Source organism: Saccopteryx leptura, chromosome 3 (genome assembly GCF_036850995.1).
Source record: "Saccopteryx leptura isolate mSacLep1 chromosome 3, mSacLep1_pri_phased_curated, whole genome shotgun sequence".
Lineage (NCBI taxonomy): Eukaryota > Metazoa > Chordata > Mammalia > Chiroptera > Emballonuridae > Saccopteryx > Saccopteryx leptura.
The window spans coordinates 149,139,969-149,153,891 of record NC_089505.1 but is presented as its reverse complement, the minus strand read 5'-3'; the positions used below and the strand labels follow the sequence as shown (position 1 = coordinate 149,153,891).

General features: G+C 38.6%; 1 protein-coding gene across 1 annotated transcript in view; it reads right to left on the bottom strand.

Annotated features, from left to right (window-relative positions):
• Nucleotides 1-10,496: 10,496 nt before the first annotated feature.
• Nucleotides 10,497-13,923, bottom strand: part of TYW3 (tRNA-yW synthesizing protein 3 homolog) — a 31,397-nt gene continuing 27,970 nt past the window's right edge. The window contains exon 6 of the mRNA XM_066376580.1: nucleotides 10,497-13,223. Coding sequence (XP_066232677.1) covers nucleotides 13,010-13,223 — 214 coding nt within the window. The 3' untranslated portion in view covers nucleotides 10,497-13,009. The remainder of the gene's footprint in view (nucleotides 13,224-13,923) is intronic.

The following is a 13,923-nucleotide window of genomic DNA, read 5'->3' as shown; positions in this document are numbered from 1 at the left end:
TCATGTATTTTCCATAGAAACAAGGCATGATACTGGAACTGATGCAAGCTATATGCTCATTTCTATATTTAGACTGTTCAGCATCAACAGGGAAGCAACCCATTGATTGACCAACCAAGAGTTAAGGCATCATATGCAGCTTCTCAGTTTTAAAAATATGGAAAAGCAGAAAAAAGAAGTGACTACAGACACAGCTGATGAAATATAACCTCTTTAAAGAACTATTATTCATTCCTTGAGTGAAAGAATGTCCCCACAAATAGCTTTCCATGTAGAAGGCTTGATTTACTTAGAGTACATTATAGAGAAGTCTGGGGAAACAGTTAAGTTTAGGATCCAAAAAGGAGATCCAAGCAAGAAAGCCAAAATGTAAGTTCACAAAGAAACACATGCCAAGTACCTCCAGAAGTTTGTAAGTGAAAACACTAATGTAATATTTAAGAAAAATGTTCCTTTGTTTTTTCAAGTGCAAAGTGTAAACTAGAGATTACAAGGATAAACCGGAAGTTACTGCAACTGTATCTAACACACAACAACAGTAGCAGGAAAACAAATCGTTAAACTTTCTCAGCATTTGATTATCTTTATCTTTGTGTTAAGAGACTACTTCTTACCGGGCTTCACTTCCCTAGTCTCTTAATTTATTTTACTTTTTTCACCACCAAACCACAATGTAGTCTTAAGTACCCAGCTGTGCTGTATTTTGAAATCCTCAGCATGGCTCTCTAAATTGAATGTGTACTATTTACATTTTACATACACAATCATAAGGAAAATTCAGTGTCACAAAAGTCCCTCAAAATCAAGGGATCAAAAATAATCTGTCAACGATTGTACAAAATCAAGAGTTTGCTGTCATCAGAATCAGTGACCGCCAATATTAGAATGATTGTTTTAAAACAACTACAATGGATTATGTAAGGACTAGGTGACTGAATGTAGATATTTAAATTTTATAATGACTTGTCTAAGTATTGAACATTATGTTTAACACAAAGAACAAACAGGATGGCACGAGGAATAGTAACATTAAAAATTCTAAAGAAGCCCTGGCCGGTTGGCTCTCGGCTTGGCGTGCAAGGGGTCCCGGGTTCGATTCCCGGCCAGGGCACACAGGAGAAGCACCCATCTGCTTCTCCACCCCTCCCCCTCTCCTTCCTCTCTGTCTCTCTCTTCCCCTCCCGCAGCGAGGCTCCATTAGAGCAAAGATGGCCCGGGCGTTGGGGATGGCTCCTTGGCCTCTGCCCCAGGCGCTAGAGCGGCTCTGGTCACGACAGAGCAACGCCCCAGAGGGGCAGAGCATTGCCCCCTGGTGGGCAGAGCGTTGCCCCCTGGTGGGCGTGTCGGGTGGATCCCGGTTGGGTGCATGCGGGAGTCTGTCTCTCCCCGTTTCCAGCTTCGGAAAAATACAAAAAAAAAAAAAAAAATTCTAAAGAAAATAATTCTGATAAATTTAACTATATACGTAATTACTCACTCTTTTTCTAGGACAACTGTAGATTTCATACAACTATACAGAGGGAGAGACAGAAATTTGCTTAGAGCACTATGTACAAATCAATATATAGATTCATTTTTGGAATTTGTAAAAAAATGTTTATTATGAATTTTTTATGCAAACATTTTATTTACGTGTGAAAATATTTAAAGACATGACCATTCTAACTATATATAGGTTTTAGACTCAAGCCTATTAAAATTTGAAGTAAATATTGCTTCCAATACCTCTTTTATTTTACACCTTACAATCATTTTAATGGCATACTGAAACAGCAAAAATGAAACTTCTGGATATATTGTTTTTGTTATTAAAATGCCAAGAGACTAAAATATAATTTGATGTAACATGATTACATTTTTAGAAGAGTAAGTGGCAGAATTCTTTCTTTTTTCTAAATAGTACTTTAAAATAAAAATATCAATATATGCTGGGTGTGGTTTTTATAAAGAAAATATATCAAACCAAAGCCTACACTTACGGGCTCTATCTTAAATGAGGCTCAAACTGCATTACGGGTCTACTGTGTGTGGTGTTCTGCCACCTTGTGGCTGCTCGTGAAAAAATCCTGACAATGTGGGCATTCTGTCTCTTTCTTTACTCTCTATAGAACTAATAAATTGAACTTCAGTTTGACTACATGTCTGTTGCTGTGGGAAACACTGACTAGTTCACATGACCTACTAATTTTCTTTCCCCTCATTTTAAAGTATCAATACAATTTAGCTGAAGATTAACAGGTGGTTTGAATAAGTTACTGGCAATTGTTAAATAAAATAAAATTAGCTAGAATTTTTTTTCTCTGCATAGTACTTTTCTCCAAGGGGTTAAGAACAGTTTAGTTATGTCTTACCATATCCTGGAAAATGCTTAAGGGTAGTATTAAGTCGTGAAAAGCTGAGGAACAAACAATTCAATGCATTTCCACGTAATATGAACATTCCTGTGGCTACATCATAGAGAAATGAACTTAGTAGGCAGTCTTAGATGTCATTGCTGTCAACATATCTCATGGATTATGTAAACTGCAAGATCCAACCTTTGAATAATTATCTTGTACTGATTATTACACACTGATGAATCATCCCATAATTATTAAAAAAAATTGTCACGAACACACTTAGTGTTCAGAAAGAATTTCTAAATACAAGGAACTGAAGCTCTCTGACTGATTCTGTGGCTGGGATGAGCCCGAAACATCATGTGTGAAGTATTCAGGAAATGCTCAAAACCTGAAGGAGGCATGAAAAGAGCACACACAGGTGCCAATTTGAAGTGACTCCCACTGTCAATCTGGGACAATATAAGCATTAAAATAAAGAATGATAGCAATAGATTATAACCCACTGAATAAAATAAGAATTCATAAATCCATATTGATCACATACATGGTGAAGAGGAATCTTTCTCTAGAAATAGAATGTCATAAATGTAGCCTGACCAGGCAGTGATGCAGTAGAGTGTTGGACTGGGACGCAGAGGATCAAGGTTCAAAACCCAGGTTGCCGGCTTGAGCACAGGCTCATCTATCTGGCTTGAGCACGGGCTCACCAGCTGGAGTTCAGGGTTGCTGGCTTGAGGGTGGGATTACAGACATCAATCACCCCATGGTCGCTGGCTTGAATCCAGATGTCACTGGCTTGAAGCCCAAGGTCACTGGTTTAAACTCAAGGTCGATGGCTTGAGCAGAGGGTCACTCACTCTGCTGTAGGCCCCTAGTTATAAGGCACATATGAGAAAGCAATCAATGAACAACTAAGGTGCCACAACAAAGAACTGATACTTCTCATCTCTCTCCCTTCCTTCCTATCTCGCCCTCTTTCTGACTTTCTCTCTGTCTCTGTCAAAAAAAAAATTGATAAATGTAGAAGGGATAGTGAAAATAGCAAATTACTATTTTGCCATTAAAGCCATCATAGTAATAACTGTTTCAGACAAGAATTGTCAATAGATGCTAAAATTAATAAAAGTTTGATGAGGAACACATCATTTACATATTCTCAAAATATAGCATTCTACATATTTCTTTTTTTTAATTAATTTTTTAAGTGAGAAGTGGGGAGGCAGAGAGACAGACTCCTGTATGTGCCCCAACAGGGATCCACACAGCAAGCCCCCTATGGGGCGATGCTCTGCCCATCTGGGGCTGTTGCTCCGTTGCTTGGCAACTGAGCTATTTTAACACCTAAGGCAAGGCCATGGAGCCATCCTCAGCACTGAGGGCCAACTTGCTCCAACTGAGCCATGGCTACAGGAGAGGAGGAGAGGGATAGAGAGAAGGGAGAGAGGGAGTGGAGAAGCAGATGGTTGCTTCTCCTGTGTGCCCTGACTGGGAATTGAACTAGGGACATCCACAAGCCAGGCCGACACTCTACCACTGAGCCAACTGGTCAGGACCTACACATTTCATATTACTATAATAGAGAAAAATATTTTTTTTAAAGTGGAGAAATCTGGAAGAGACCACATTAACCAAATGATAAAAGTTAATGTCACCAGTAGTGGGATAAACTGAAGTTTTGTGCCTGTTGAAGTGATACATCGGCATGAACACAATACTTATGTAGTGTTCTTGACAAAAATGCAGAGCCTAAATCTAACTACAAATAAATACAAGAAAAATATGGTGATCCCTATTAAAAAAAAAACCCAAAATCTCTCTTCGTGTATTTCTTAAAATGTCAATATTATGAAAGCTAAAGGCTATCATTATTAATTAAATGAGACTAAAGAAACCTGAAAACTAAATGTAATTCATGTTCCTATAATGGATCCTGGAGTACCAAAACAAATTACTAAAAGCAGTATCATTGGCCCTGGCTGGTTGGCTCAGTGGTAGAGCGTCGGCCTGACGTGCAGGAGTCCTGGGTTCGATTCCCGGCCAGGGCACACAGGAGAAGCGCCTATCTGCTTCTCCTCCCCTCCCCTTCTCCTTCCTCTCTGTCTCTCTCTTCCCCTCCCACAGCCAAGGCTCTCGTGGAGCAAAGTTGGCCCGGGCACTGGGGATGGCTCTGTGGCCTCTGCCTCAGGTGCTAGAATGGCTCTGATTACAGCAGAGCAACACCCCAGATGGGCAGAGCATCACCCACTGGTGGGCATGCTGGGTGGATCCTGGTCAGGTGCATGCAGGTGTCTGTCTGACTGCCTCCCCATTTCCAACTTCAGAAAAATACAAATCAAATCAAATCAAATAAAAACAGTATCATTGGGAAAATTGGTGAAATTTGATAAAGATTGGTAGATTATATAATTGTGTTGTATAAATGTTGAATTTCCCTATTTGTATCATTGTGCTTAGACTAGCCTAATTCTAAGAGAAAAAAAAACACACTGACATATTTAAGAGTAAAAAGGCATGGTATCTTTAACATTTTCATTAAAAAATGTTTATACACATATGCAATTACTTTTCTGTAGATTTGAAATTATTTCAAAGTAAAAGTTATTTTTTTAAAAGAATTGATGTAAGAAAAACAACTCACTACCTTTAGTCACAAAGTATATCTTGGAATTTTAGAATGCTGGGCTTGAAAATTTGGGTATTTTGTCAGATATAAAGCATGATATTGTACACCCAGTGTGCCATGAACTTACTTTTAACACTACTAATTTTATCAACCATATTATGAATATTTTTCTAAGAAATAAATAGTAATAGAATTTGATTGGAAATTTTGTCATTTGTTTATAAAATAATAAATTAGATAATAATCTTGAACTCTCACACGTACAATGCATTTATGAGTGGAAATAGTTTAAGACGGATCACATGCCACGATCAAGTGGATTTTATTCCAAGAACACAAGAGTGATTCAGTATGCAAATCAGTATGATATACCACATAAACAAAATGAAGAATAAATAAAAATCATCTCAATAAATGCAGAAAAAGCATGTGACAAAATTCAACATCCACATATGATAAAAAGTGTCAACGAAGTGGATATAAAAGGAATTCACCTGAACATAATAAAGGCCATTATGACAAGCCCATAGCCAACATCATGATCAATGATGAAAAGCTAAAATCTTTTCCTTTGAGATCAGGAACAAGACAAGGCTGTCACTATCACCACTTTTATTCAACATAGTATTGGAAGTTCCAGCCAGAGCAATTAGCCAAGTAAAAGAAATAAAAGACATCAAATTGGGAAGGAAGAAGTAAAATTATCACTATTTGCATATGACACATTATATATAAAAATAAATATTTGAGGAAGGTATATGGGAACTCTCTGTACTTCTTATTTTTTTCTGTAAACCTATACTGCCCTAAAACAATTTTTTAAATTAAACAAATGAATGGTAACATGTACAATTTAAAGTTTAAATTGAACCATTTTAAAAACAAAAAGAGGCCCTGGCTACATAGCTTGGTTGGTCAGAGAGCATCGCCCAGATATGCAAAAGTTGCCAATTTGGTCTCCAGTCAGGGCACATACAGAAACAGATCGATGTTTCTATCTGTCTGTATGTCTCTCTCACCCTCCTCTCTCTCTAAAATCAATAAATAAATTTTTAAAAGAAAAAGAAAAATGGCTGAGAAATAAACCTTTTGCAAGAACCAAACACATAAAAATTCAGGACATTTCACTGTTGAGTTTAAGAGTGTTGATGGGCATCAAAATTCATTTTCATGAAAACAAGCTTAGGCCCTGGCTGGTTGGCTCAGTGGTAGAGCATCTGCCGAGCATCTGGATGTCCCAGGTTTGATTCCCGGTCAGGGCACGCAGGAGAAGGGACCAGCTGCTTCTCCACCCCTCCCACTCCCTCTTCTCTCTTTCTCTCTCTTCCTCTGCCACAGCCATGGCTCAATTGGTTTGAGTGCCGTGGCACTGAGTACGGCTCCTTCATGGAGCCTCACCTCAGGTGCTCAAGATGGCTCTGTTGGAAGTATGGCCCCAGATGGGGGTTGCCGAGTGGATCTGGGTTGGCGTGCATGTGGGAGTCTGTCTCTCTATCTCCATATCTCCCTTCCTCTCACTTGGGAAAGAAGAAGAAGAAGAAAAAAAAAAGACAAGCTTAGCCTGATCAGATGGTGGTCCAGTGGATAGAGCATGGACCTGGTATGCCGAGAATTCAGGTTCAAAACCCCGAGGTTGCCAGCTTGAGCAGGGGCTCATCCGGCTTGAGCACGGGGTCATGAGCTTGAGCGTGGGATCATAGATATGATCCCATGGTCACTGGCTTAAGCTCAAAGGTCACTGGCTTAAATCCCAAAGTCACTGGCGTGAGTAAGGGGTCACTAGCTCAGCTGGAGCCCCCCAGTCAAGATATTGTACATATGAGAAAGCAGTCAATGAAGAACTCAAGTGATGCAAATATGAGTTGATGCTTCTCATCAACTCTTTCCCTTCCTGTCTGTCTGTTTCTCTCTCTTTCTCTGTCTTTTTTTTTTTTTTGAAGAAGAAGAAGACAAGCTTTCATGTTTAGAGCAGTACGTTAGAGCAGAGAAAAGAGAGGCTTGAAGGTCAAAGTCCATTTTTAAGGGCCAAAAATCCTAACCAAAAAATATTCCTTATAATAAGCCTTATAAAGTGTGTTAGATTTATTCCCCCAGCTACAACCAAATTAAAGCCAGTTCAAATCCCAGCCAGAAGGACGACTGCCATCATATCTCATGGTTCCTCAATAGGTTCCTTAACTTAGGAACATAACTCCTGTCAAAATGAGGAAAGCCCTTTCCAACCATGGTGGTCCTCACTGCTTTTGCTCTCGTTTGAAATCAGGTGACTCTAGAGAAGACTCCATTTCACTTGTTCTAAGTTCAGCTACTGAGACTTTTGTCTTAGCTTCCAAAACAGCAGGAATGTGTACTCTGTCCTTGCAGGCTCCTAAACAGCTGCCATGGTCCTTGGGGCTGTTGTATGAGAGCAAGCATCAAGACCAGGCGCATCACAGAATCTATAGAACTCACTCCTTTCCTAATGGGGGGAGGGCCAAACACCCTGGCACCCATGCTCGCCTTTTGAAGAGCCAAGCCTCCAATCCAGGGCTGCTTCATGAGTGTTATACCCTGTGTAGTTGCACAGGGGCCCCATGCTTAGAAGTGCCTCTCACTTGACTTAATGCTATATTGTTGCCATTTTGTAATTCTTAAATGATTTTTTAACAAGGGCATTTTCATTTTGAACTGGCCTTTGCAAATTTTGTCACCAGTCCTGCTCAAATTTCTTATTGTATAATATATTAATTCCATAATGTAGTTTAGTTCTCCCTCAAGTTCTAACCAGGGTCTGTGAACACTCCTGCCCACATGACCCGGCAATGAAGGTGGAATCATTGTAGCAGGTAAGTCAGGGAGCCAGTAGAGGTGCTGTGACTGTGGCAAGCAGGAAAACAAGCCTTTTCCAAAGGGACAGCCAGTACTTGCCTCTGCTAAGTGTCGTCATGTGAGAATGTGGGTTTATTGTAGCCAGATCTTCCAATATTTTGAAGAAAAACTGAAGATGTACTTTGAAAAAAATGAAATCATCATATTTTTAAATATTGGCTCAATTAGGAAATATACTCTCTATGTGGGCCAGATAAAACACATCTGCTTGGCCACTAGTTTAGAACCTTGGCTTAAAAATTTAAAAACAAAAGCATGTTTCTTAGTTTCCCTCTCCATTTCTCAGCAAATATGACAACACTTTTTTTTTATCTTCTAGAGGACAAAAGTACAGCTGATCCTTGAAGATCATGGGTCTACTTTATGTAGATTTTTTCAATAAATACTATAAGTGTATTTTCTCTTATAATTTTCTTTTTCAAAAATATTGGTTTTGGAGAGAGAGGAAGAGAGAGAGAAAGAGACACATCAATTTGTTCCACTTTTTAATGCATTCTTTGGTTAATTGTTGTATGTGCCTTGACTGCGAATTGAACCCACAACCTTGGTGTATTAGGACGTTTTAACCAACAGAGCTACTCGGCCAGGGCCACAAAGAAATTTCTTGTGACTGGGATTTTTTCATATACAAAAGGACTCTTACAATTTTCTTAATAGCATTTTCTTTTCTCTAGCTTACTTTATTATAAGAATACAATATGTAATACATATTACATACAAAATATGTGTTAATCTACTGTTTAAGTTATTGGTCAGGTTCCAGTCAACCACAGACTATTACGTATATAAGTTTTGGGTGAGTCAAAAATTATATTCAAATTTTCACTGAGCATGGGTTTGGTACCCCAACTCTTGCATTGTGCAAGAGCCAACTGTAGTTAACTCACTGGTGATATGGAGAATGGAGTCAGGCCTTAGGAATAAAAATGACTGTCTCGCTCCTAGGGAAAGAAAATATTTTTTTTTTTTGGGGGGGGGGGAGGTAGATCAACAAGAAGAAATGTAAACCACAAGGTCTTTCTCTATAAATCAGCGGTTCTCAACCTGTGGGTCGCGACCCCGGTGGGGGGTCGAATGACAAAAATATGTATTTTCCGATGGCTTTAGGCAACCCCTGTGTTTTGGTCGTTTGACCTCCGCCGGGGTCGCGACCCACAGGTTGAGAACTGCTGCTATAAGTGATCTTATACATGAAATATTACTAAACTGCCCACTTTCAGTTATTAACATTTTTGATCAGGCATGTGGATTGAAGATGTAAATGAAATATATTTAGGGATGCTAAGGAATGAGTAGGAGTCAGTATCTTCTTGGTGTGCTGGCCGGCCCCTGGTTTCTCTTCTCTGCTAACCTAAGAGGGCCAGGGTGGCTCTGTTACCCTAGGCAGCGCCCCGCTTCCAGATTCTCTGGTGTCCACTCAGGTTATAGAATTTGGGAATACCTAGGTCCTTCAGAGATCAGTTTCAATGAAGGAAAGTCAATGAATTAAGAGCCCTTTAGAGATAGTTCTAAAGAGCAGAATGCAGTCATTCCGCCACAGACACCCCTCCCCAGCCGCACCCCACCACTTTGCCTATAGTTCCTATGTATGGATGGCTTATTTTTAAATCGACTCGCTTCTCTTTCCATCTACCTGTGTTGCAGGTTTTCCCATATTCTATTCATTAAATTAAGTTAAATGTTCCAGACAGTCTAAGACTGTAACATTTTCTTTTTCCTGGCCGAGTTCCCTTCTGGCAGCCCTGCTGTATATGTTAGTATATAAAAATGACTACTGCACAAGTTCACGGAGTGTTGTTCCTATTGTCATCAGTGGGGAATGTCCCCTCCTGGAGTTGTGCAGTTTAATTTACACAGCTGTATGTATTGTTATTTCTCCCGGCAGCTGCCTTAGCCCTAAGGATAAGGACAGTGATTTAACTAATTAATATATTGGAAGCTACTGCTTACCTTTCTATAATGTGTATGCACAAAGTCTGTGATATAGGTATGCTGCAACGTCTGATCATGTCCCTTTTTTTTTTTTAATTTAAAAAATTCCTCTTTCGTGCATTCAGGATTAAGTCTGTTACCAGTGGATTCTAAAAGTGCTGGGCTGATATTTTTCAGAATCACTTGGATGAGTTGTTTCAAAAATAAAGATTCCTAGATTCCAGACTGAAGATTCTGGCTTGAGAGATATGGGGTAGGCCCTATCTAAAACACAGGAGCCAGTGTTTTAGAATGCAGTCCCCCTTGCTCCATCCTACCCTGGGCTATCCTGAGTCACAGCCCTGCTTAGGAAACACTGGTCTACCTCCACCCTGGACTACAAAGCTTCCTCATTGGGCTTCAACCTGCTTCACTCACTTCATGCCACATATTGTACATCAGTTGTTCTGGCATGGTCGCCTCACTGAATGTATCATGCTATTTGGTGAACTGATTACATATTTCTTCTGCCTGCAAGGACTCTTCTTGGACTTCTATTGAGTGACCTTGTTTTCTTATTCTTTAAGACCTGAACAATAAGGTTTTCTCCCTGAATTGGACATCAGATACTTCCTCACCTAGAATAAATTATTCCCATGTCTAGGGTCTTATAACAGTATGTTTTATAGATGTGATCCTTAAGTTGTTCATTAGATAATGCCACAAAAGAATTTTTAAAACTTTGTACTTAACATCATAAATTTATTTGCATCATGTTTACAGCATGAGTTTAAATACCAATAACTTCTAGCATATTAAAAACACCAACCCCTTCAAATAAATGTATACCATCACTTTTTGTAATACATTCAAAGTAATCTCAATGCCCATCCTAGGTCAGTTTCTTCCAGAAGACACCATTGCAAACGATCTATTAATCAGGCATTCCCAGGAGAAACGGGTTAGGGAGTAGAAAAAAACATGATAGGATTCCAGTGACGTCCCAGCCTCCGCCTGATGCTGCCGGGAGCTCCAAAGGCAATTGCGCGTCCAAGTTTACCCATTTCTAGGCAACGGAGTTATTATCTTGTGAATCCGCACTTGCCCTTATTGGCTGTGAGACAGTGGGTGTTGGGAAGAGGACAGCAAATGGACTTCTAGGCTTCTCCTTCTCTAGTTTAGGGTGGAGAGGCTCCAGCCGTAGCAGCAGAGCTTGCAAGCTGGGAGATGGGGCAGCACTAACAAGAAGCGTCTGTGGCTACTTGGGTGGGTTCCATTCCAAGGTCTTCAACCTCGACAGGGGACATTATCAGTGATTAAGAACACCTAGACTTCTGATTCTGGGAAGAGGAGTATACTCTTTTCTGTTCCTTCTACTTAAGTGTAACTAAAAACTCAACACTATATAAAAAATGGAAGAGGACTGACTGCTGAAGAGAGGAAGGAGGAACAGCTAGGGATCTCAGGACCAGCGAAGACAGCGGAGAGTACTGAGTTTTCCTTTCACTTTGCCTATCCCAGACGGGACACTGGAAAAGCTGCCAACAGCCCAGAAATGCTGACGGACTCAGACAAAAAAAAAAAAAAAGTTTGCTTTCTAGCCAAAGAACTAGGAAAGGAAAAGTCTAACAAGAACACTTTTAGAAAATAACAGCTGTCCTGAAGAGGCCCCACAGCGAGCTGGAGCAGAGGAGTCTGGTCAGGGCAGGAGAGCTGGGAGTCACTTTCAAAGTGCAATAAATGTTGAAAACTGTTAAAGGGTTGGAGAGACAAAGAATCAAGGACTTGCTATAAATGGAAAAATTATTTGGAAGAAAGCTCTTAGGATGCCCAGCAGAGCCAGCTCCATGGGTTCGAGGGTGGTCGACAGCACCAAAGCTGCAGGGTGGCAAGGGGCTCGAGGACTCGGGGGTCTTTCGGGAACAGTGCAACGGAGGAGTATGTTAGAGGACTTCTTTCATGCTGTAGGAATTCCAAAATAAACTGGAAAAGTAAGTATTAGTCTTTTAAAAGCAAACGAGAGCAGTTCAGAACTATGACAAAAGTAGGAGTAAAGAAAATCTAATAACTCTGGAGCTATCTGGACACTATCTCTTATAAATTTTATTTGGGGGACAACAGATGTCTATAAAATCAATTGACTTTTAAAATGAGTGCATAAAATGATATGTCAGAAGGAAACAGAGATGCAGATCTAATCTATATAGTTAAGCAAATTATGAAAACATTAGGAAATGACCAAATCACAACTCAATGTTTACTACCTTCTATGTTTCCCACTTGACATTCTGGTATGTTTTTATAATTAGTTCTTGACTAGTAATTTCTCTTTAAATAGATAATTCTTATAATTTTATCTATTCTGAAAAACTAGTACAAAAAGCATTTTCATTTAAAAATGAAAATAAATGGGAAATGGTAACACATACACAAAATGATCTCTTCTCTACTGCTTTCAAATTATTTAACTTGATCCTGTCAAAACTCCTACTAGGGCTAGTATTACAACTATTATATATTATATAGGAGAAATGGAAATTCAGTAGTTTGCTCAAGGACCCCGCCTTCTGTGCAGCAGTCAGCACTGACACCCACGGCTCCTGACTCCTTGCAGTTCCCCTCGGCACACGTTCCAGGCCCCCGGGGTCTGCATTCGTCATTTCTGAGCAGGCTGAGAGAACACTATAACACTATGCCCACTGTGGTAGGAGGACTGTGCCAGTGGTGAGCCTACTATGAGAGAAATAAACAGGAAAGATGGTTCAGATATTTTTTCCTCAACAAAAAAGGTATCACTTGTTTCATCCACAGGTCAAAAGAAAACTTGTCGTTGGAGTCCACAGCAATGGGCAAACTCTTTTGACATGCCTTTAACGGCCGCAGATTTCAAAGTTAAAAATAAGTCAAAAGTGCTATGATTTTTCCCCCTAAATATTCCTAATGTTCAGATTCCCCTGAAATGGTTTAATGGTTTTCCTGTTTAGCAGAAGTATATATTATAACTTAAAAAATGGATGCATTAAAAATCATAATTTTCTTTTTGTAATGAACTTGTGATTTAAAAAATGGTACTTAATGAGCAAACATTATACACAGCTATTTTAAAAAGGCATCTATATTTACAAGATGGGTGTCTCTAAAATAGAAAAATTAAATCTTGCTTTTCTGAATGTCTGATACACTCAACAAACTAAAATACTCTTATAAAGAGCAGCTTTATAATTATTAGAAATATTCTTCTACAAAAACACTTCAGAATCAAATCTTAGTAATCTTCAGGGAAGATAAGAACACTGATATCTGGATCATCTTTTTCAAGTTCTTTATCATTTTCCTCAGTAATACATTTGCCACGTGCTTTTTCTCGGTTTCTTTTCTTCTTATGAGAATATGAATTATTTTTCTCATTGACTTTCCCTTTGGGATGTGAGTTAGTAATAGCTTCTCTTTCCAAAGCATGTTGTAGGCAATTATAAAACCTGTAAAGAAATAAGTACGACTGTTATTATCAGTGTGTTTTGAAACTAAATAACTGAAAGACAACTAGAGCTTATAAACTATATATACTTGATGTCTTATACTAACCTTAAAATATAAAGAAATAATATACTTCTTGCTTTTATTCTTGTTTAATTAGAAAAAGAAATACATTTTCAGTTCTTTAAGAACAGTCCTGAATTTGAGTTGGAATAACCTTCTGACAATTTCTATTTTATCTCAACTTCTATTACACATATAGGTGATCAAACTTAACATTTTTTTCTTTATATAAAAATCACACATGTAATAGAAGCTCATTTTAGAGAATTTGGAAAATATGTATATGAAGTTACAAATACAGATCTTCCACATAACTATGTAGAAATAGCCACTCAATATTTTTATTCTTTCTAGTTTACTAATGTATTCTGAATTAATGTATTTATACATGCACACATATACCTACTGTCTTTTACACAATTGTGATATTACATATACAGTTTTATACTATTTTTTCAAATTTAATGTTTATTGAAAACATTTTCTATATCAACAAATGAACTATGAAATAACCCTTTTTAATGGTAGTATGACATTATGTCATCTTATTTTCAAGTTTTCCCTAATACAAATAACAACGCGACATTTTTGAAAAGAATGTCATCTGAATTCCTAGCTCTTTCCGAATAGAGACCTAGA